The sequence below is a fragment of the Elephantulus edwardii genome, unplaced genomic scaffold, assembly GCF_000299155.1.
Source record: "Elephantulus edwardii isolate Elephantulus edwardi_28Jun2011 unplaced genomic scaffold, EleEdw1.0 scaffold00113, whole genome shotgun sequence".
NCBI lineage: Eukaryota > Metazoa > Chordata > Mammalia > Macroscelidea > Macroscelididae > Elephantulus > Elephantulus edwardii.
This window is the reverse complement of record NW_006399863.1, coordinates 9,187,396-9,209,545: the sequence shown is the minus strand read 5'-3', so window position 1 is coordinate 9,209,545 and position 22,150 is coordinate 9,187,396. Positions and strand designations below refer to the sequence as shown.

The window sequence follows — 22,150 nt, the reverse complement described above, 5'->3', positions numbered from 1 at the left end:
TATTGCCAGGGCAACCTGACTTGTTGCCATGGTAACCTGACTTGTTGCCATGGTGACTAAACTTTTTCCTATGATCTTATTACCAATAATGGGAGTTGCTCTGAAGTTGGGCAGGCTTATTTTCAAAGTGACTAATGTTGTTGCCATGGATACGAGAAATGAGGAGATGGGACTTGTTTTGAAGATGCAGAGGCTTTTTGTAAAGTGATTAATCTTGTTGCCAGGGATATGAGAGACAGATGGGTGTCCAGCTTTAGTTTCCAACTAACTTTCAGGAGATGAAGACATAGTGCTCCAATGGGGTTTTGCAGGACTGCGTGCAGCTGCTCTGCTCCCTGGCGAGGAACAAAAGAGCAGGCCCAGTGAAGCTCAGGCTACTGACAGACCCCAGTCACTGGAGCAGATGCTGTGGCCCAACTGGTGAGCATCGTCCATATAAAAATGAAGTGATGACTCAGGAATTTTTTTTTAAGGTGAACCATCTTGCTCCCATGGCTACAAGACATGATGTCATGGTTAGGGGTCTTGTTTTGAAAATGAAAAGCTGTTTTTTAAGGTGAAGAATATTGTTGCCATGGTAACAAGATTTGTTTAGTTGGTGACCAAATTGTTTGCATGGCTACTAAAATTTTTCCAACAATGATGGGCCTTATTTTCAAGGCGCTCTTGAGGTCGGGGGGCTAGCTTCGGGGCCCACATGTCTGCATTGGTGCCTAGTGCCTCAGCCACAGGATCCTCACGAGGCCTGCTCACTTGTTCCCGGTCAGGGCGCAGGATCATGCGGAGCTCCCCACAATGTCTTCATCTCAAGAAGGAAAGTTGCAAAGTAAAGCTGGACACGTGCCCGTCTCTCAAATTCCCGGCAACAAAATTAGCCACTTTGAAAACAAGCCTCTGTGCCTTCAAAACAAAGCCCCTTCATTATCGGAAAATGTTTAGTAGCCATGAAACCTGTCTGGTCACTATGTAAAAGAATCTGATTACCATGGCAGCCAGTCTGGTAACCACATCAGCCATACTGGTTCTCATGGCAAGAAGGTATCTCACCTTGAAATATAGCTGCTGCTGCTTCTTCAAAAACAAGTCCCCGTAAGCATGGCAGCATGTCCCCTGACCATGGAAACAAGATTTCTCACCGTGAAAAGAACCCATAGGGTCATCACGTGGGCGCGAGGTGGGCGGGGCTAGCTGCAGGGCCTAGGATGTCTCTGCTTCAGCACCTGCGGCCTGTCCACAGCCGGAGCTTCTCCAATCATGCTCACTTTTTCCCCGGCCAGAGAGCAGCTGGTCCTGCAAAGTCCTGCCGGCCCCCTGTGTCTTTATCTTGCTAAAGGAAGTTGGAAACTAAAGCTGGATACCATTCCTCCATTTCCCATATCCATGGCAGCAAGATTAGTCACTGAAAAAAAAAAGCCTCTGCACCTTCTAAACAAGTCCCGTCATCGTAGGAAAAAAAATTAGTGGCGATGGAAACAATCTGGTTACCATGTAAAAGAATCTGGTTATCATGGCAACAGTCTGTAACCTTGGCAACCAGTCTGGGAACCATGGCAACCAGTCTGGGAACCATGGCAACAAGATTTCACAACTTGAAAAATAGCCTCTTCATCTTCAAAACACGCCTCCTACCCATGGCAGCATGTCTTGTAACCATGGAAACAAGATTCCTCACCGTGAAAAAGAAAAACCCCTTAGGGTCATCACTTCAGAATGAAGTGGGCGGGAATAGCTGCAGGGGCCACACCCTCTGCTTCTTCTGCTTTGGGCCCTCATTTCTTTTAGCAGCAGGAGCCTCGTTAGTCCTGCTCACTTGGTGCTGGCCAGGGAGCAGATGCGTCCTGTCCTGCAAAACCCGGTCGGCCCACTGTCTTCATCTCCCAAAGGGAACTTGGAAACTAAAGCTGTATACCTGCCCATCTCGCATATCCATGACAACAAGGTTTGTCACTTTGAAAAAAAAGAAAAAAGCCTCTGTCCCTTCAAAACAAGTCCTGTTATCAGGAGAAGAATTTAGTAACCATGGAAACAACTCTGGTTACCATGTGAAGAAGACATAGTAGGAAGGTGGCCTTTTGTGGGGCTGCACGCAGCTGCTTCCTGGTTAGAAACAAGCGAGCAGGACTAGGGAGGCCCTTGCTGCTGACAGGTCACCGGCGCCACAGCAGACAAATATTAGATTGTCCTACAAAGTGAACAATAACACCCAGGAGGAATGTGCTCCTTAAACCATTAACTATACCAGACCAAACAGACATTTGTCCAACAACAGAGTGTTAGCACTTTTCAAGGATAACTCTCAATGCCACAGAACAATTTGGTTATGGATTGTTGACTGGGAAACCAATTTTCTATGTAAATATTCATACAGAACCCAAGAAAATGTTCCAGAATAGTAAGACTGGCTGTTAAAATGTTCAAGGATGATCTAGAGGTGGAGCGCTTTACATGTTGGTCTGCTCTCAGGAAAGTCAGCTGTTTGAATCCTTCAGCTGCTCCCTCATCTAGAAAAATATGAGGCTGTTTGCTTCTGTTAAGACATGCAGCCTTAGAAACCCAATAGAGGGTTGCCATGAGTCAGAATCTACACACCAGCAACAGAGATGGCTTAGATTTTACTAACATGTTTGGGAGCCCTGGTGGCACCATGAGCTACTGACCAGGTCTTCTGGAGAAAGTTGTGGCTCCTCCCTTTTCAGCAGGAAGTAGCTATGAGAATACGCCATCCCCTTTTCCTTATGAATCAGGGTGAAATCTCTCTCAGGGAGGAGTGATAGGGAATGACAAAGGACACACTGACAAAGGAGATTAATCAGAATTGGTTTTGACAAGCACTGTGGCAATGGGACAATTAAAACAGACTTTCAAGGGAAAAAAAAGAAAGTTGTGGCTCTCTGCTCTTGTAAAGATTTGTTATTGTTGTTCTGTTTTTAGATAATGTAGGAAGATTCTCATTTTTAATCTAGGTAGTTTTTTTAAAAAATAAAATTTTATTTTAATTGTAATTTTAATGAACATTTACAGAGAACTTAGAGTTTCATTCATTATTGCTGCACATTTTAATTCCTCTCCCTTCTTTCCCCCCCAGTTCACTTTTGCAATGATATAGACCTCTTAGTCTGGGCTGTTGTCGTATATATAATGCCCAATCAAATATTCCTTTTAGCCAGTTCTTTCTTTCATCTGTTCTAATGCAGTGGTCATAATTTATCCTCCCTTGTCCTATTCTCCTTCCAACCTTCCATGCCAGATTTGCTTTATAACAGTGATGCTATGCATTATTTGTCCTTTTGTGACTGAGCTATTTCACCCAACATGAAGTTCTTCAGGGTCCCCCATGTTGTTTAGTGTTTTATGAGTTCATTGTTTTTCAGTGCTGCATTGTATCCCATTGTATGAATAGATCATAGTTTTTCTATCCATTCGTTTGTTGATGGGCATGTGGGTTGCTTCCATCTGTTTGTTATTGTAAATAACTCAGCAATAAATATGGGTGTGAAAATTTTGGTGTTCTATAGCATTTATTTATTTTTTAATTTTTTTATTATTATTTTGTGTGTGTACTGTCAAATTGGATCTGACTAGTACAGGAGGAGATTGTCCCTCCTTCTCCAGCAGAGCATCTGGTGGATTAATTTTGGTGTTTTAAAAGTATGTTTTGTTCGTGCACAAATTAGGTGAAATCTTTACTGTGTCTAATCTGGGGGCATGGATAGGAGGCCAAATAGTGTAAGATTCCAAAGCTGAGGATCTGGATCACCCCCATAAGACTAAAGGCTCCTGGGAGATATCCTTGCTTCCCCCCAAAGACTAGGGGCCCTTTGCTGGGAGCTAACATCTCTTTATGACTGGGTAAGAAGCTCCTAGTATGCTGGGCAAATCCCATTTTATAGGAGCCCAAGTCTAGTTGAGAGTCTAGGGATTGGTTTATAAAGAGCTTCAATCCAGTTCACTTCCCTGCCCCCACCCCCAGACTGTTTCTAACTCTAGCTCTGCTGGCCTGGTGTTAAGAAGCTATGCTGCAATCACAAAGGCATGTAGTTTGAGTCCACCAGCAGCTCCACAGACAAACAGGTGGTCAGCCGATCTCTGGGCAGGAGAAGGATGGACAATCTCCTTCCATTGGATTAACTGCTTCTGAAAATCCACCAGAGGGTCAGCTATGAGTTGGTTCCGACCCGATGGTACACAACAAATGTTTCTAACAGACTGGGTAATGATAAAGTGGGCACACCTGGCTCCTGCAGCGTGTTCTTCAGCCTCAGGCCCCTGGTTGGAGACTATCATGGTACTTAACATGGGTTAGCCTCTCAAAAATCTTAATTTTCCTGCTTGTGAACTGAAGATACTGGACTGAAAGTGTGCCGTGGTTGTACTGCCGTAGGGTCCTTGAGGGGCTGCCAAAGAGCCCACTATGCTGAGTGTCAAAGATGGGATCTGAGGCCGCTGAACACTGCAGTCCTCGGGCTCATGTCATATTTCTTTATTTATGATGAGTGGGAACCCCCATCACTGTCCAGCGCCCCACCACCACGGCTCTGACGGTTGCAGCCTCACAGCAGTCCCTCCCCCTTCCAAACTACAGCACTATAGACCAGCAGGTAATGCCTGTTCCCGGAAGTCCTTGTCGATAATCCAGTTGGAACTCCCTGAGATAAACAGACAGACAAACAGGTGGTCAGCCGATCTCAGGTACGGTGACAAGAGAAAGGGCCAGCTGACGATGGGGACAGGGTGAACAGGGAGCCCTGTGGCCTCTCTAGAATTCTTTTCAGGAGTGCTGAAAAGCCCCATCACCAAAGGAGTTGCCTAGAGGGGGCCTGCTCTGTATGGCCACCAGAGTCAATGGCTCTGGTGATTTGGGGAGGGGTTCCTATTGCGGTTAAACCACGCCAGTGATATCTGGGTAGGTATGTTTTCTGTGGGTCTGAGTTGGCCATCTTTTTTTTTTTGGTCACTAGGTGGCGGGGGGGAAGCCCCAGCATCATTCCCTCTTTCACTTGATTGTTTCCAGTTTCTGAGTAAGGTGGCGGTGGGAGCCTATCAAGCCTAGCTCTGGGCCCCTCAGCAGAGCTCCCCACTAGATGGGGTGGTGCTGGCTCACCTATTGATATGGTAGTTTTTTCCATGAACTGTTATTTTCTTTTTGTTTTCCGTTACTGGGGATGTGAAGAGCACACCCTGGTAGAATTGGCCTGAAATGCAAGGGTGAGTCAGCAGTCGGGGAAAACTCAGAGAAAGATGAGGGGATCCACAGAGAGGAGGGGCACTGCTGGATGTCAGCCAGGCCGAGGCGGTCCCAAGATCAAGCCATACCTAAGGTCCCATCGACGAAGCTGGAGAAGCGTTCAGTGTCTCGCAGCAGAATCCTGAGGCCTGCGTCGGTGCCTTCCCAGTACAATAGGCCGATAGTCACTTTGTCTGGAGCACTGAGCAGCAGGAGACCAGTCTTGTCCATGGTTATCTTTAAGCTGCAGAAAAACACCAATGTTCTGAGTAGGAAGGTGGGACATGGGGAGGCCTGCATGGACGTGAGGACAGACCTCAGCAGTTGGGATGGGCAAAGGCTGGGCAGTGCCTTTTTGTTCCCAGGATTCACGGCGTGGCCTTGCTTGAGACATCCCTTAAGTCTTTGGGCATCAGTTTCCTCATTGGTGAAGTGAGACCCAAGTTAATCTAATGATAGGTTCATTCCAGTATTATTTATAACATAATGATTTTTATTCTTGCTTTCTTAAATTTGGTTTCCTGTGAATTTGAAGAGGTTATACTGTATTACAATATAGTTATGTATCACATAGTTCAAAATTCACACTCATTGCCCTTGAGTTAGAGCCTAGAGCCTCTGACAGGCTTCCAGGAAGCTGTAAATTGCAAGGGAGGAGATTGTACATCTTCTTTCCAAGGAGCAACTGGCAGATCCAAACCACCAGAGAGACACGCCTTTCAATTGGAAGCTCAACTCCCTGTGGTCTATGCCACCAAAGATACCTATTTTCTGGTGGTTGTTAGCTGCTGTCACGTTGACTGCAGCTCATAATGACCCTATGAATGGATCTGAACGTTGACCTATCCTCCTAGTATGGACTATGACTCACAATTCAACTGTTCATTGCCAGAGAGTCAGAACCGACTCATAGCTGACCCTCCAGTGGGTTTCTGAGGCTGTAAATTTCAGCCGAAGAGAATGTCCACCTTTCTCTCATGGAGCCACTGCTAACTCCCAGAGACACAGCCTTTGGGACAGCAGTGTAGCCCCCCATGGACTATGTCACAACATACAACGATGTTATTTTAAATGATTTAGGGAGTTTATGTGATACATCTACTCTGTGCTGCTCTCCTCTACCCCTTAAAAAAACATTTTTCTTATGATTTGAGTGAAATCTTATGGAGCAAATTGATTTTCCATTCAACTATTTGTGCACTTGGCCCTTTTTTTGTTTTTACAGCTAATGTCCTGTTCTCGATGATTAGTATTTAATAAAATGCTTTAAAGTCTAGAATGGCAAATCCTTCCTTATCCTATCCTCTCTTTCCTTTCCTTAAAGCAGCTACTTTTAAAAATCCTTGTGTTTTTCATGTTATGATAAATTAGAGCCTCCTTTAAGTATGTCAGGGGGAGTTCTGGTAGCCTAAAGGATAAAGAGTTGCACTGCCAACCCAAAAGCAAGCAGTTCAAAACCACCAGCTGCTCCATGGAGAGATGGACCATCTCCTCCAGAGTAATGTACAGCCTCCAAAACCCACTGGAAGGGCACCTGTGAGTCAGTCCTGATGCCATGGCAGTGAGTTGAGTTTGAGTTAAGCCTGTCAGATAAAATACTCTGCTGTTGCAGCCACTTCTGCCTACTGAGACCTGTGTGGAGGAACCTGTTATTTTGACAAGAGTAACTTCCTCGAATCCATGTGTCCTGGTGATTACACTGGAAGCTACTGTGAGATAGGATTTCAAAAGACGTTCCTCCAGGAGCAACAATGGCGCCACGTTGACAGTCACCTTGGACACCCATCATAAATGGAGCTTTGGCAGTTGGAGGATTTTTCCACTACAGGAAAACTAGCTCCCTTTCCTCATCTCTGCCCAAGCTGTCAAGCTTAAGCATTCTTGTCAAATTCTCTGAACAGGAAAACAGGGTGAGTGTCAGATCAGGGATGGATGGAATCATGGATATTGCAGTATCCAGCCTGGGGCCGGGTGTGCCTGAGAAGCACTCTGCCATCTAGTGGACAAAGTACTTCCCAGCCTCCCAGAATTGTCCTTTCTTGTTTCAGAGTCAGGGCTTATCATCCCCAGATCTTAGTGAGGAAACAGAGGCTTAGGGTGACTATGAGGATTAATTACCAGCAGAACTAGGTCCAATCCACACTGCCACCTTCACATGGCCTGGGACTGTGTCCTGGGTTAGGTGTGAGGAGAGCCATGTCTTCCCCTTGGAGCCCTCCAGAGCTGGTGGGGTCACACACAGGGCTCCTACATTCTCTACTCTCCTGTGGTGTAGCCCATTCCAGAAGACTCACTTCTGACCCCCATATCTGTGGCCTCAGACCATCTGCCAGCAGTGTGGTCAGCCAATACCAGCAGGGGGCCACCTGCCTGACCCCTCTGCCTAGGCCTTACCCGGGCGTCACAGAGAACAGCGTGTCTTTCCATTTGTAAGCGGAGTTTCCTCGATTCCGAGTCACCACAACGTGCTCAGCAAATGCACGGACTTGTACGTCGGGTTCCTTGAAAGTCACTTCAATTCTTGAAAACTTACTTTTCTCAAACAGGCCAGTCACCTCAATCCCTGAGAAAGCCAGGACCAGAGAAGTAAAGCTGTAGCCATACTAGCGATGAGTGCTGGCTCTGAAACCACTATTCATCAACCCATCTCCTTAGGAGGGGACCCTGTGAGCTGAAGCACCCTTTCCTCAGCATTCCCTCACACAAAGGCCTAGTTCCCCCAATCATCTCACTCATCCATTGATTTTATGTTACTTTGGAAGGGCCTTCAAAAATCTTTTGTGGTGTCAAGTCTAAGGTCTTCTCAGATGTAGACTTCTGAGAAGAGAGGTCTTTTCTCAACTCCATAGACTTTTCTAAGGCCCTGGCAGTATGCCTCACACTCAGCTAGATGCCAGAACTAAGAATGATGTTGTTGTTGTTGTTGTTATGTGCTGTTGAGTCGCCTGCGACTCATAGCGACCCTATGTACAACCGCCCTAAACTCCGCTCTGTCCTGTGCCAATCGCACTGTCTCTGACACTCCCATCCCAATTATCCCAATCACTGAATCAATCCACCTCATAGAGGGCCTTCCTCTCCTGTGCTATCCCTCCATCCTCCCAAGCATGATGTCCCTCTCTAAGGACCGGTCTCTCCTCACAACATGTCCAAAGTATGTTAGACGGAGCCTCAGAATCCTTGCCTCCAAGGAGCCACCCGGTTTAACCCTTTCCAGGACAAATCTGTTTGTTTTCCTAGCAGTCCATGGTATTCTCAATACTCTTCTCCAGCACCACAGCTCAAAGGCATCAATTCTCCTTCTATCCTCCTTGGTCATTGTCCAACTCTGATGCATAACAGGTGATTGCGAAGACCATGGCCTGTATCAGACGCACCTTAGTCTCCAAAGAGACACCATTGCTCTTCAGCACTTTGGAGAGGTCCCTAACAGCAGACTTTCCCATGACAATGCGCCTTTTAATTTCCTGGCTGCTGGTGCCAAGACTGTTAACTATGGAGCCAAGCAAACTAAAGCTGTGTACAATCTCAATCTCTTCAAAAAAATCAGTGGCCTCTGCCCTCTGGCTGCAAAGAAGGTGCCTGGTATGATTAATGGGGAACCTCTGTGCAGTCTGGGAGGCATGAGGGAGCTGTAATGTTCATGGTTGAAAGGGTTTTCAGGTGTGGGTATGAGTAGTCCTGAGTGCGTGTGCACGCCCCCTCAACCACCTCAGCTGGGAAGGTGAGGCCCTTCCCAGAGACCTGGCAGTCCATCTCCCTCCTTCTACCATGTTCCCCCTCGACACTCTGCTGTCCCACCAGTGTCCTTCTGGGCTCCATGCTTCTGAAGGTGCTAATTCCTCAAGTGTGATATCTTGACCTTCTCTCTACCAGGAAGACTCGTGCTTGCCTGCCAAGGCGCAGCCACCTTTTGTGACCTCAGCTCCCCTGACCCTCAGGCAGTTCCTGCCTCCTCCTCTGTGCTCACTCTGGGTCGTGGTACATATTTGCACCCCGATTTGCACCCCTACCTGGAGTCGGGAGGGCCTGGAAGCAAGCCCACGCCTGAGTTATCACTAATCCCAGAGGATCAGGCCACCCAGATCTGCACATGTGGTGCTAGAGGAAGGCCTGTGGGGTGGATGTGTGAGCAATCGAGGGGGCACTAGGGAGTGCTTGGGGTCTGTGACAGGCCAGTGGGTGAGGCCTGCACATGGGTATTTCTGTAGACAAGGTAAGGTGGTAGCAGTGGTGCCTGTGTGCCTCTGGCCATTTGCATATGCTTCTCTCACCTTGTTCAGGGTCGGAGAACAGCCGTATTGTCCCCTCAAAGTGCTTGATGTCCACACAGAGCGGGTCCATGCTCTGCCCAGGCAGTGGCAGGATGAAGTGAGGTGTCTTGATTGGGGCTAGGAGAGCAAATCAAAGGTCCTGGGGCAGGCTGGGGGTCAAGGAAGGGGTAGGTGGGAAAGGAGGCTGGCAACTTACCTGGGGTTGAGACTACTGGGAGTTTTTCTGGGGGAGAAAGAAAATCCAGGGTTAGACTCCCAGAGAGTAGGAGAAGAATGGGGCAGCAGCAGGTATGGGTGGGCTCCCACTTGAACCTCAAGAAGTCTGTGTAGCAGATTCATAATGATTCCCGGGGATCTCCCCTCCCTGGGTCCCCCTGTTACAGAGTAAGAGGCTCATCCAGGAGCTCTAGTCTGGGCTGAGTGCTCATCTTTGATTCTTATACATCTATATGAAACACGTGCTGATCATAAATGGGAGAGGTTGATAGCAACAGAACAGGTGTTAATGGAAGAATAACCAAAAATGGATCAAAAGCGCATCAGAGCTGTCAGGATGGCCTCCAGCCATCACCACCATGCACCAGGGCCTTGTCCCACAACACCCAATCTGAAGGAGCTCTTGACGGTTATTTGTAAAAGGAGAGCCTGCTGCTGGAGAATCACAGAGAAGGCAGGCTGCAGGCCAGCTCTGCTCATTATTTCCGAGTCCAGACTGAGAAACAACCTGAGAGACAATTCTGGGTTTTGTAAATGGAGGGAGTCTTTCTTTCATCACGTATGAGGGCCCAACATGGAATGAACTCAGTTTAGTGACAGTTAAAGGGCATCTAAAGAAGGATCGCCTGATTCAGGCCACGGTCTTTTTTCAGTGACTCGCTGTGCATCTGACAGCTGGACAACAAATAGGGATGACAGAAGAAGAATTGATGCCTTTGAAACTGTGGTGTTGGAGAAGAATGCTGAACATCCCATGGACTGCCAAAAGAACAAATAGGTTTGTCTTGGAGAAAGTGCAGCCAGAGTGCTCCTTGGAGGCAAAGACAGCAAAGCCCCTTGGCTATTCCTTAGAGAAGGACGTCATGCTTGGAAAGATTAATGGTTGGCGAAAGAGAGGAAGATTCTCAACCAGGTGTGTAGACACAGTGACTGCAGCAATGGGCTCTAGTATGTCAGGAAGTGTGAGGATGGCACAGGATAGGAGAGGGTTCAGATCTATTGTCCACAGGGCTGCTATAGGTTGTACTTGACACAGTAGCACCTAACAACAGTAAAGTCCTACCGAGGTGACTAGATACCTGATGGAGCCAAAGAAGACAAGCTCTTCCTGAGTCAAGTGTCCTTATTTTGCGGAGGGAAAGAAGTGTCTCAGGAGTGAAGGGAGGGATGGAGCCGACAATGGCCTTACATGGTGAACTATCTTAGCTGGTTTCCTCCAATGCTGTGCAAGGAAATGCGTAAAGACTGCTCTGTCAAGGCTCCTGGTCTGACAGCCTAGAGGGTTCCAGGGACAACTGAAATCTCTGAGAGAGCTCCCACCTAAGGAAATAAAGTGCTGAGGAGAGCTCACACAAGGAAATAGGAGACCTTACATCTAAGGAAATAAAGCGTAGAGGAGATTTTACACCTAAGGAAATAAAGTGTCTGGGAGAGCTCACACCTAGGGAAATAAAGTGTCTGGGAGAGCTCACACCTAAGGAAACCAAAGTGTCTGGGAGAGCTCACACCTAAGGAAATCAAAGTGTCTGGGAGAGCTCACACCTAAGGAAATCAAAGTGTCTGGGAGAGCTCATACCTAGGGAAATAAAGTGTCTGGGAGAGCTCACACCTAGGGAAATAAAGTGTCTGGGAGAGCTCACACCTAGGGAAATAAAAGTGACTGGGAGAGCTCACACCTAAGGAAATAAAGTGCTGAAGATAAGGCAAAGGGGTGACTAGTGGGAAGAAATAAAGATGATGGCAGCCCCTTTAGGAAATGCTACTCTCCCCACCAAGTTCTGCTCTGCTTTCCTTTTTCCACCCGCTTCTCCTTCAGGAAAGATTCTGGATTAAACCAAGCCTCAGCTGCTGAATGTTATACTCACTACCCCCAGCAACTCTACATGGCTCTGTGCCAGGCTGAGTAAGCACCTCAAGCTCAGAGCTTTAGCTCATCCAACTCTCTAGGTAACGTGCAATTATCATTATGAAGAAACGGAGACATTTATTACCTAGAGGGTCACGTAATAGGTCACTTAATAACATGCCTGGTGATGATGAAGCCTGGACCAGATCATCGACGGGATCAAAGATGACCTTACGAGGATCCCCAGGACCTGACAGGAAACTAGACAAATCAGGACTGTTCTGTCGGGCAGCCCACATTTCTGGAAAAGTTGAAACCAGCAGAGTATTCTATCAGCCAGGGCTCTGGGACCTTGGCCCAGGAGAGGGATGGCTCTCCTCTCCACACCTGGTCACTCTAGAGGATCCCTCCAGAGTTGGGAGAACATTAAAGCTACAACGATGGACCCCTCATGAAATCTTCCTACCTGGGATACTATGCTTTCCACTGGCAGTGGCTTTCACACTATCTGGTCTTTTCAATCCTCTCCTTCCACTGGGATGGACATCTGGGAGGCGACTGTTTCCTAATCAGACACACCTGAACCTGAGTACAGTCCTGCACCCAGCCAGATGAGCCAGGTGGGGCACTCACCTTGCACAGCCAAGGTCAGAGCCCAACCTATGACCAAGTTGCCTCCCCCTTTCCTCTCCTTCATAGTTACCTCTTAAAAGGAATAGTCCAGGTGATGAAAAGTGACCTACGTGGGAATGCAGAGCTGAAAAAAAATATAAAAAAAAAGACCTGGGTTTGCTTCTTAGATCTGCTTTATGGGTATTCGGCTGGCTTGTACTCCCAGTACCCAGCAATGCCTGATAAAATTGGAATGAACAGGGAATTAAAGACTCCCGTGCCCTTGGCTGAATGACGTTCTGCCGGGCAGAGAAAATCCCAGTTGGTCTCTGTGGATCCAGTGGCCTTGTGGGGGTGGGGCACTAGGCCTTGTGTAAATGAACCATCACCAGGGCCTAGCCATTGAAGGTATTACACCCTTACCTTGTCCTGAGGGGTAATATCTTTTGCGATTGATATCTGGGTAAAACAAGAGGGAGAAATAGACAGTTGGGATGGTTGTGATCAATTTGAAGTACTGCTTTTCAATCTAAATTCCCAGCCTCAGAACAAACTAGGTGCAGTCAATTAAGGAACAATTATGGGAGCCAGAAACTCTAGCCTCAGTTTTCTTATAAGTGAAATGAGACAAAGCTCCTGGGCCTCAGTCACTTCCTGAGTCTCTGAGTGGTAGGATTGGGGTCTTACAGGGAAGGAAGGAGTGGCTGGGGAGGAACTTAGCAGCCGAGGGGCCGGGGTCCTCAGGCCCACACCTGAACTGTCTTCCTTGGGCTTATTAGCAACATGAGGCTGTTGTTGGCCTTCTGGTTTGGTGATGACCATGGATGTGAGAGACGTGACAAAGCTATAGTTGAGTGACAAGCGCAGAGCTTCCTTCTCAAGGTCTGCCCGCTCGTCGTCTGATGCGGAAACACTGCAGGTTGAGAATATATCAGTGTTCAGCAGGCCCCGGGAATCCTGGACAGGTCTACCACCCTTAGGACCCCTTGCGGGAGTGCCCCTCTGGGAGGACAGGGAGCTCAGACATGGCGCTAAGATTCTTTTACACCATGTCAAGAAGATGCCCTATTTCCATCCTTTCCCCTGTCCCCCTCCTCTATCCCACTGTCACAGACTGGGAGGTGCTAGAGCAATGTGGCCAGCCCAGCAGCCCCAAGCATACAGGACACACTCACATTTGCTCCAGCAATTGCTGGATGGTCAGGTATGCCCAGAGTCTCTCCATGAAGTTGTGGAAGATGTACTTGGGACTGCGGAACAATTCCTGCTCGGCTACATTGGCCTCCGTTAGGAAGGTGAAGTTCTGCTTGTGCTGCAGAGAAGGGAAGCAGGAGGCAGGAGCAGTGAGGGCCTGGCATCCCCCAGCAGCTCCACGAGAAGCCTGGCTGGAACTGCACTGTGTCCCAGCCATTGGCTGTGAGAGCTCCTTTTCTGCTGAGTAGAGTGGGGGTTGAGAGGGAGTTTGGAGGTGCAGGGCTCAGTCACAGAGCCTCTGAGGTTGAGAAGAAGAAAACAGGAGTCAGGCAGCTGTGGAAACGGCAGCCTGGGTTAGGCGGTCCTTAGGGAAGAAAGGGAGGTGAGGATGGGGTCTGAACCCCTAGGTCAGCATAGAGCCAGCAAGTTCTGTGTGGAGCAAAGAGGCTCTTCCAAAGCTGCCAGGGGTCCACCAGAGGCTAACAATGGAGGACCCAGAGCCACGTGCCTGCTCTGTTTAAGTTTGGTCTGCTTCTTTGTCAGGACCAGCCCTCCAATCTGCCTACAACCTCAGAGCGCTGGTGTGAAGACAGGAGGTCAGTGAGAAATTAAGCAGTGAGAAATTAAGCAGTGAGAAATCCTTGATGTCTGCGGCACACAGTAACCACAGCAGCGTCACATAGTGCTTGCTGAGGCCCTGCCACGTACCGGACCCCACACAGGTGCTTTCAGGATCTTCACGATACCATCTCACTGAAGCTCTGCCATGAACTCATGAGGTGGGGATGGATGTCACCCAGAAGTGGTGACATTGGGGGGGACCTGAGGCACTCTACAATTTGCCCAATGTCCATCAGCCAGAGCTTGGTGGCGCTGGGATTTGAACATAGTTCCTCTGCTTGCAGTGGTGGCGCCTATCCCCCATCTCCCGTCTGGCCCCAGCCACAGCTGCCCTCTTGCTCGTGATTGACTGATGACACTTACCACCCGCCCGCTGACTTTGGCTAAGAACACGTCCGGGCTCTGGTCCTGCAGCTTCCCAGCTACCACCATCTCTGAGCCCTTGAAGAGCAGCCGGAAGTTGTCCTGTGTGACCTGCTCCACAGCGTTGCTCGGGTACTCGAAGGACACAGAAGTCATCAATGGGTTGGCCACCTCTTGGTAGAAGTCCTGCATAGGGGTGTGTGTGTGTGTGTTAGGGGAGGGAGTGTGTCACAAAAGCTGGGCTGGGGTCAGCCTGATCTCGCGGAGCCCTTCTCTTTTGGGGGTGGGTGGGTACAGGCACCTGTAGCTGCAGGGCAGAATCCGAGTCCTCGTAGATGCGCCGAGCGAGCCCACCGTTGTCCAGCGCCAGCTTCTCCAGGAAGGCGTAGCTGACGTCATAGCCGAAGCCCAGGCAGAAGATGCTGTAACGGCCATCCACAGCTTCCCGCACGTTCTTCTGGATTTTTGCGGGGTTGGTCTCCCCTGGAGTCAGGAAGTCGGGAAAGGGAATGGGAAAACAGTGATGTGCTCAATGGATAGTTCTGGAATCTCAGAGACAGGTGCCTCAGATGGCCACCTCTTCCTCAGGTCTCCTAACGTGGCAGGGTGGGTCCCCGCTGGCCCTTCTGGGCAGGGCACTCACCTGTGGTGGGATCCCCATCGGTGAGCAGGATGATGAGGGAGACGCTCCCGGAAGGCATCACCTCCTGTACAGTACTTTTGTGCAGCAGGTCCACAGCCATCAACATCGCATGATTGATGTTGGTACCTGAGGGACACACACTCTTAAGAAGGCCCTCAGCCCCGGATAACCCCCACTTGAAGGACTGAAGAGACACTCACCCCCGTTGGCCATGAGGGTGGCAGCGTAACTCTTGGCCTCGTGCACGTTCTCAGCTGAGGCTGGCACCAGTGATGGCTTCCACTGGTTTACCTCTCCGCTGAAGACAATGAGGTTAAACAGGTCATGGGGGCGAAGGTCACCCAGGATCTTGATCAGGGCTTCCCGGGTCTAGTTGGCGGGAGAGGAGACAGGGTGAGGTAGGTCGCTCAGCAGAGCCTCCCAGAGGGCTCATGTACCCTCAGATTGGCATCTTGGGGTTTCTGTCTGGGTTAGAATAAGGGTGTACTCCTTGGAACAACAATGTCCCATATATGGGCCTTTCTCAGCCTCTGAAGGTCCAGTCCAAGGAGATGGAGGGAGGATCCACCTGCTGGGCTGGGCTGGACGGATGGAGTGCCTGGGAGCATCCAGGGTCAAGGCCTGGGCCCCTGGGACTTACCTGCTCGATCTTCCTGCCTCCCATGGAGCCACTCTTGTCAATGACAAAGATCACATTCTTGGGCATACTGGGTAGGCCCTTGGGTGCAAAGTGGTGCACAAAGAAGCCATTCTCGATCTGTGGACAAGGCAGTGTTTAGGAGGCCAGAGCCGATGCCCTGCTCATCCAGTCCCCTCACCTTCCTCCACCATGGAGGCTCCAAGTCCTTGGACCCCTCTGTGCTCTCCGTCTCGTGGCTTCCCCTCATTCCACTGCCAACTCCTCAAATCCAGAGCCCTCTTTCTAGGCTAAGCCCAGCTCCTCCAATAGGAAAACCTTTCCTGGTCATGCATGGCCTACTGGAATTTTCCTCATATTATCTCTGCCTTGTAGTATTTGAGAGGGGGCTTATATCAGAAAGTTCAGACATAATAAAATAGAAATTCACCAAAAAGAGAGGAAAGATTTTAAAAACAAGGCATAAAGGGGAGGCCCAACAAATGTCAGAAACTTGTAAGAGAAGCTCGGTCAGTTGAACATGAAACTGAGCTGGGATCTTCCTGGTAGCAAAGGCAGAAATGGGAAAGATTCGGTGTGAAAAACAATACATACGAATGTTGTTGATTGCCGTCGAGTCAAGCATGACTCATAGCGACCCTATGAACAAAAGGCCTGAAGCCTTTCTATAACTATTGTCATTTATCAAAGATCATAGAGTTTCCAGAGGCATATTGTTTAGGAAGTGGGTGCAGCTCTTGCTTTAAAAAAAAAAACCAGTATAAAATAAAAATTTTTTTAAAAAGGGGTAAACTATGAAGATCAGCTCTTCAGCAGACCCTCGGCCCCCGGTACACACTGCCAAGCAAGGATGGCTGGTTTGCCCTTTCTCAAACATCCAAGCTCAGGCTCTTGATAGCAGATGAATTTCTGATCTTTTCTGAATTTGTTCTTGCCCAGAACCCACTCACCAGGATGGAGCCTGCCGAGTTGGTCCGGTTGACGTCATAGCGCACGATAAAGTTGCCATCCAGGACTTTGTCCTGGTGGGAAAGCGATGGCTTGAACCGGATGTGAGCCTAGAGGAAGAACAAGAGGGCCGGGCTTGGGAGGTGCCCTGAGGCTATGGCAGCAATACCTACCCTACCAGTATACCTACCCTTTCAGTATATTGGCAAGTGAGAATCCTGGCTGCAGCCTTTTGCCAGTATTCCAGGGAACTTACTCTTGGCCATTTCCATCTGGCCCCAAACTCTTGAAGCATTCTCTTCTCCAAGTTCTTTCCCCAGAAACTTCAGGATCCACATCTGCACCCACTATCCTGCTTAAGACCTTGCCCTGCTCATCTGCTGAATGACAGAGACTGCAGAGACCCCTCCAGCTCAAAGAACTGGCTCCCTGTAACCCAAGCTTGTCACAGACCTTGGTCTGGTTCTGTGTGGTGGTGAGGGCTTCCTCCAGCTCGCTGGTCAGGAAGGAGCTCTCTGTCTCCAGGTGGCTGATGCCTTGTGGCTCGAAGATGTGAATGTCCATCTAGAGGATGGTGCGGGCTGTGGGTCAGCGGGGAGCCTGGATGGGCCTCATGGGAGGTGAAGAGGGAAGGGGCCACGAGAAGAGCGCCTGGGAAGATGCTGAGCCGGGTACCTGCAGATGCTTGACTGGCTCCTGAGGCTGGATTTTGAACCGAAGCTCGTACACCCCTAGTTGCCTCTTGAGCAGCTCCTCATACGTCAACTGGAAGATGACCTTGGAAGCCGGAGCCACGCTCACTGAAACTTGGAACTGTTCCATCTTTCTCCCCACTGTGGCCCTGGAGGAGGAGGAGGACATCAGACCCATTCCTCTAGGCCAGAGGACCTCAGGCCACAGGAGGTGGCGTGGGGCAGAAGGGCTGGGAAGCAGAGGCAGCTCTGCCCTCACCCTGATCTTCCCGCCAGGGCTCCCCCCACTGCCCCCTAAGCTCACTTGACCAGGCCAGCACTCTCCCCTCTGCTCTGGGCTGCGCTGTATTGCTCCTGGGCGGCAACCTTCTCCGTGATGTTTCCTGGGTAGGTAACGCCATCGATGATCCTAGGGTGGAGGTCGAGCAGGGGTTGTCAAGAGCCTGGGAACTTGGGTCCATCACAATCCCATCCCTCTCAAGAGCCTCTCTGGGCCTCCTGACGGAGTGACTCCTGTCTGTATCCGAGCACACCACATTGACTATGCACCTTCTGCATCCAAGACCCTGAGCAGGTGAGGGTGAGGGTGGAGTCTCCAGTTACACAGTATCTGGAAGTGCATGTTCAGGACGGTCTCTCTGCCCTTCCAATACGACCTCAGAATTGGCTTGCCCCTTCCAGCCTCACAGCTGTTCCCAAAATAACTGACCGACCAAACACCAGCAAGAGTTTTCTGAACCCATGCATGTCCAGCCTTGTGATGGACTGTACAGGACCGAGTCCGGAGAAAGAAAGGTTATGATTCATTCTTGTTCCCACTGCCTCACTCCTGTCTCACAGGGCAAGTGCGAGACAGGTGACAGGTAATAGGTTTGGGGCAATGACCAATGGGACTCCCAGAGGTGTGGCCTTGCTCCTTGCTGTCAGTCTTTGAGAAACAGAACAGAATGAGCTATTCTGGACAGAAACATAACTGTTCTCCGGAACCTCTTTGTAGAACAAGAATGAACAGGTCAGGTAAGCATCGGCTTGATCTACTTAGGATGGCAGGAAAGGGTGGAGAAGGGTGAGAGTGAAGAGGGCAGGACAGACCAGGGAGGGATGCCAGGATCAAGCTTTCTCCTCCCACATTCCTGGGTATGATTTAACTAGGCCCAAGATAGGCTACTGAACGGGCAGCAGGGCTCTACCCCTCACTGGATGGTGCTGTCTCCTTGGATGGTGAGGTGAGATTCCTGATGTGACGGAGTGGGGCACTCTGACACCTCACGTAGCAATGCAATCTGGGCTCAGTGATCTTAGGCAAGATGTGATGAGCCAGAACCAGCACCGGGGTTGGAGGCTGGGCTTGGCCTGGAAGCTCACTTGCACCGTAGTCTCATGCAGGTGCCTCAAGTAGGGTTGGGTAAGATGGGTAGTCTATCCCTTCTACATACACAGAGAGAGAGGGAGAGAGAGAGGAGATGCAAGCTATAATGACCTTTGTGCCCTAGGTGGAGTGAGGCTGAAGGGCTGGAAGGCAGAGGCATCTTCTGGCTCCATCTCCAGCACCCCCTCCAGGACTTTCCAGAGATGCCAAGGTTTTTCTGAGGACCCCACTTAAGTGCTACTCAATCCACCCCACTCTGTCATCCCTGACTCTGCCATCGGAATGTCTCTGACCTATCCTCAATCTCTGTCTTCCCACAGGGCCAGGGACAACTCTCTTGAGTTCAGCAAACACTGCAAAATTGAGACAGGAAGTGGGGGAGGAAGATGCGACACAGTCAGGATCAGAAGCACCTGGAGCCCTTAGAGGCCTCCAGACACGACCTCTGAAGGCAGCCATGTCCTCGATGGTCTCCCAGCTGAGAGCAGGGACTAGTCTGGCTTGGAACTTCCAGTAACAGAGAAGTTTCCTCCTCAAGGAAAGTTTTTCATATTTTCAGGGGACTCTATCTTTTGGTAACTCTTATGCTATCTGTGCCTGGCTTTTCAATATTCCAAGTCTGTTTCTCAAAGACAAAGGCATGAAGATACTGAGGTCCTCGTGCTTGTCATCTGGGCAGCACACAGGGGGAATGGGTGGGTGGACGGATGAATGGGTAGATGGATGGATAGATGATAGATAGATGATAGATAGATAGATAGATAGATAGATAGATAGATAGATAGATGGAATAATGGGTGTGTGGACAGAAGGACTTAGGATGGATGACTAGATGGATGGAAGGCAGGAGGGGTGGAACCACCTTGGCACTGTATTAAACTCCCTTGATAGAGTCTCCAGTCCCCTACAGGGGGCAGAGAGACTCTCAAAGACAAATAACCTGACACACCTCGTATCAGGAAGAGGGTCTGGGGCGGGGGAGGCGAGGAAGAGGGCACAAAGGCACCTACATGGAGAAGTTGGTGATGAAGGCTTTCTTGGGCAGCTCCATGTGGAAGACGGCCTCTTTCGCAGTGTCTGCTCGGTTGACCACTCGAGTACTGACAACTGTGTGGGCAAATCGGGAGGAGACCTTGGAGTCCACGGTGAGGCTGTAGATGTCGATGTCACTCTGAGCCAGTGAAGGAGTAGATGTCAAGACATTTGAACAGTGCTAAGCTTGGGGCCACAAGTCATGCCCTGACTGTGGCCCCAGAGTAAGCTCAGTCCTCAAACCTGATGGAGCCTCTGATCAGGTCTCAAGGTAAGCCCTGTAGGGAACTTCCTAATCGACTATTCATCTCACTTTAAGAGGCAGCTCCCTGCTTCACTCCCTAACCCATGATGTTATGGTAAAGGGGACACTATTGCCTTGTCCTGTGGGAGCCACATTCTCTAAAACAACAACCCTTTTTGGGCAGAAAAAGAGCTGCAGAGGGTCCCAGCAGGGCCAGGAAGCTTCCTATGCAGTCTTAGCTCTGCCTTGTGACAGGACAGAGGACAAGTCTCTGGGGACCTTTGCCTCCACTGACTGGGGAGGACAGCTCTAACTATGCTTCTACCAGGAGGCACGGGAGCTGGAAGATGAGGGCCTGGTCCTTAAGAGGGGAAAAGGGCTCCTTTTTGTCTCTTTGTTCCTCTTCTTTGTAGCCAAGAGTTCAGGGACTTAGAGCCCGTGGTCCCTTCCCAGTTCTGCAGGGTGCTCCCTTAGACACATGTTTTATGCCTTCAAATACACACTATCCCTGAGGTTTAAACCCAGGAAGGGCACATGGGCGCGTGCGCGCGCGCGCACACACACACAGAGCCTTATGTTAGGTACATAGACCTTTCCACACATAATGCCAACTCAGCTCAGAAGCACAAGGCCACTTACACACACGGCTCCACAAAGTGCAAAGGTACAGAGCTAACCACATGACATGCTCCCATATGTGCCAACATCTGACTGTGCTGGGCACTGCTGTTCTAAGCACTTTGTATGTATCATAGGTGTGATCTTCACACAACCCTCAGAAGAGTGCCTGTTCTTGTCCTGTTTAACAGATGGGGAAGTGGCAAATAAAAATGCAAGGGACCCACCCCGCATTGCTCCACCATGGTAATGTGGGGCTTAGAGAGGGGGCTAAGCCACATTCCCACCACCCACCCCACTGCCAGCCTGCAGGGCCAACTTGGTAAGCTATACTTTCTTCTCTGTAAAATGGAAAGAAGAGATGATTCCTTTTACGAACTAGTTGAGTACCACTGACTTGACACCAAGCCCTCGCTACCCCAACAGCAGGATTTTGCAGGCAGCAGATTACACAAGAGGAGACTGGCCATGGTTCTCCCACAGAGCAGCTGGTGGATTTGAACTGTGTGCTTCGGGGTGGCAGCACAACTCCTTACCACTTGGCCACCAGAGCTCCCTACGAACTTGTAGACACACATCAGGCTGCAAGGATGGTACCTGGTGTGTGGTCGCCCACAGGAGATCCATGCTTACTCCTCTTACACACACACGGGCTTCTCTGCACTCCCCTCCCAACCTGGACTCCTCAAACACCATCACTCGTTCACCAGCTCACAGCTCTCATACTGGGGCACAAATAGATTTGCTCCCCCATGACACCTCACTACCTTGTGGGCAGTGGTGGACTGGAAGGCAGACAGCAGCGCGAGCAGGACGAGCATGGACCTGCCAGTGTGGACAGGGCCTGGAGTCCTCATCTTGGCCCCTCGGTGACTACCAGGCTGCCTCTGAACATGAGAGGCAGTGGAATATGAATTAGTAACTTCCTTACTGCCCGCCCCTGCGGGGGTAGGTTCTGGGAAATTGGGACCCGAAAAGCAACAACAGATAAGTAGGCAAACTGTAACCGCCCCTTGGACCTTGGGACAGGTTAGAGTTGGGGACTGGCATCATTCCCAAAGGTCAGGACCTTCCTAGGTCACCACCACTCCTCACAAGAGTGACCAAATCATAGTCCGCTGTTGAGTACAAGCTGGGGCAAAACAGAAGGGGTGGCTGAGAAGACCTGGGCTAGAGGGCAGACTTCTTGGAGGAAGAGGGCTTGGGAACCAGGTCAGTGTGGTTGGGCAGTGGTGGACCGTAAAGGCATCAAAAATGCCACCAGAGGTGCCCGAGCGGAGAAGGATCCGCTGATGCCAAGAAAGGATGGACTGGCTTTGTTTCTAGGGTGAGAGGTGCTGGGTCCAGTCACCCCCTTGTTCTCTCCTGGGGTCCAAGGCTGCTTAGGTCTCAAAACGCTGAGCCCTTAAGCCGTAGCATTGCAGAAGAATACTGAGTATCCTACGGACTGCCAAGAGAACAAACAGATGATGTCTTAGAGAAAGTGCAGGTAGAGCGCTCCTTAGAAGCAAGATGGCAAAGCTTCGTATCACTTACTTTGGGCATGTTGCAAGGAGAAGCTATTCCTTGGAGAGGGACATCATACTTGGAATGGTGGAGGGTCAGTGAAGGAAAGGA

The 22,150-nt window shown here is 49.9% G+C and overlaps 1 protein-coding gene across 1 annotated transcript; it reads right to left on the bottom strand.

Annotated features, from left to right (window-relative positions):
* Window positions 1–4,576: 4,576 nt before the first annotated feature.
* ITIH4 (inter-alpha-trypsin inhibitor heavy chain family, member 4) lies at window positions 4,577–21,354 on the bottom strand. The gene is made up of 20 exons (XM_006892291.1): window positions 21,301–21,354; window positions 19,650–19,810; window positions 17,575–17,679; window positions 17,254–17,419; window positions 17,032–17,142; window positions 16,581–16,688; window positions 15,634–15,750; window positions 15,194–15,362; window positions 14,994–15,119; window positions 14,652–14,833; window positions 14,351–14,536; window positions 13,348–13,484; window positions 12,925–13,085; window positions 12,596–12,631; window positions 9,695–9,721; window positions 9,499–9,615; window positions 7,619–7,787; window positions 5,314–5,468; window positions 5,102–5,192; window positions 4,577–4,646 (listed from the first exon to the last, which is right to left on the bottom strand). Exons 1-20 carry the CDS (start codon window positions 21,352–21,354, stop codon window positions 4,577–4,579), a joined length of 2,448 nt encoding a protein of 815 aa, XP_006892353.1.
* Between the last annotated feature and the right edge of the window lie 796 nt (window positions 21,355–22,150).

Bases quoted from the DNA above. Each gene is read 5' to 3' on its own strand.
- ITIH4 (XM_006892291.1), bottom strand. From the start codon at position 21,354: ATGCTCGTCCTGCTCGCGCTGCTGTCTGCCTTCCAGTCCACCACTGCC. The intron at 17,680-19,649 runs GTAGGTGCCTTT...CCTCCACCCTAG, and splicing joins TTCATCACCAACTTCTCCAT to GATCATCGATGGCGTTACCT. The intron at 9,722-12,595 runs GTAAGGGTGTAA...TTTCTCCCCCAG, and splicing joins ATATTACCCCTCAGGACAAG to AAAAACTCCCAGTAGTCTCA.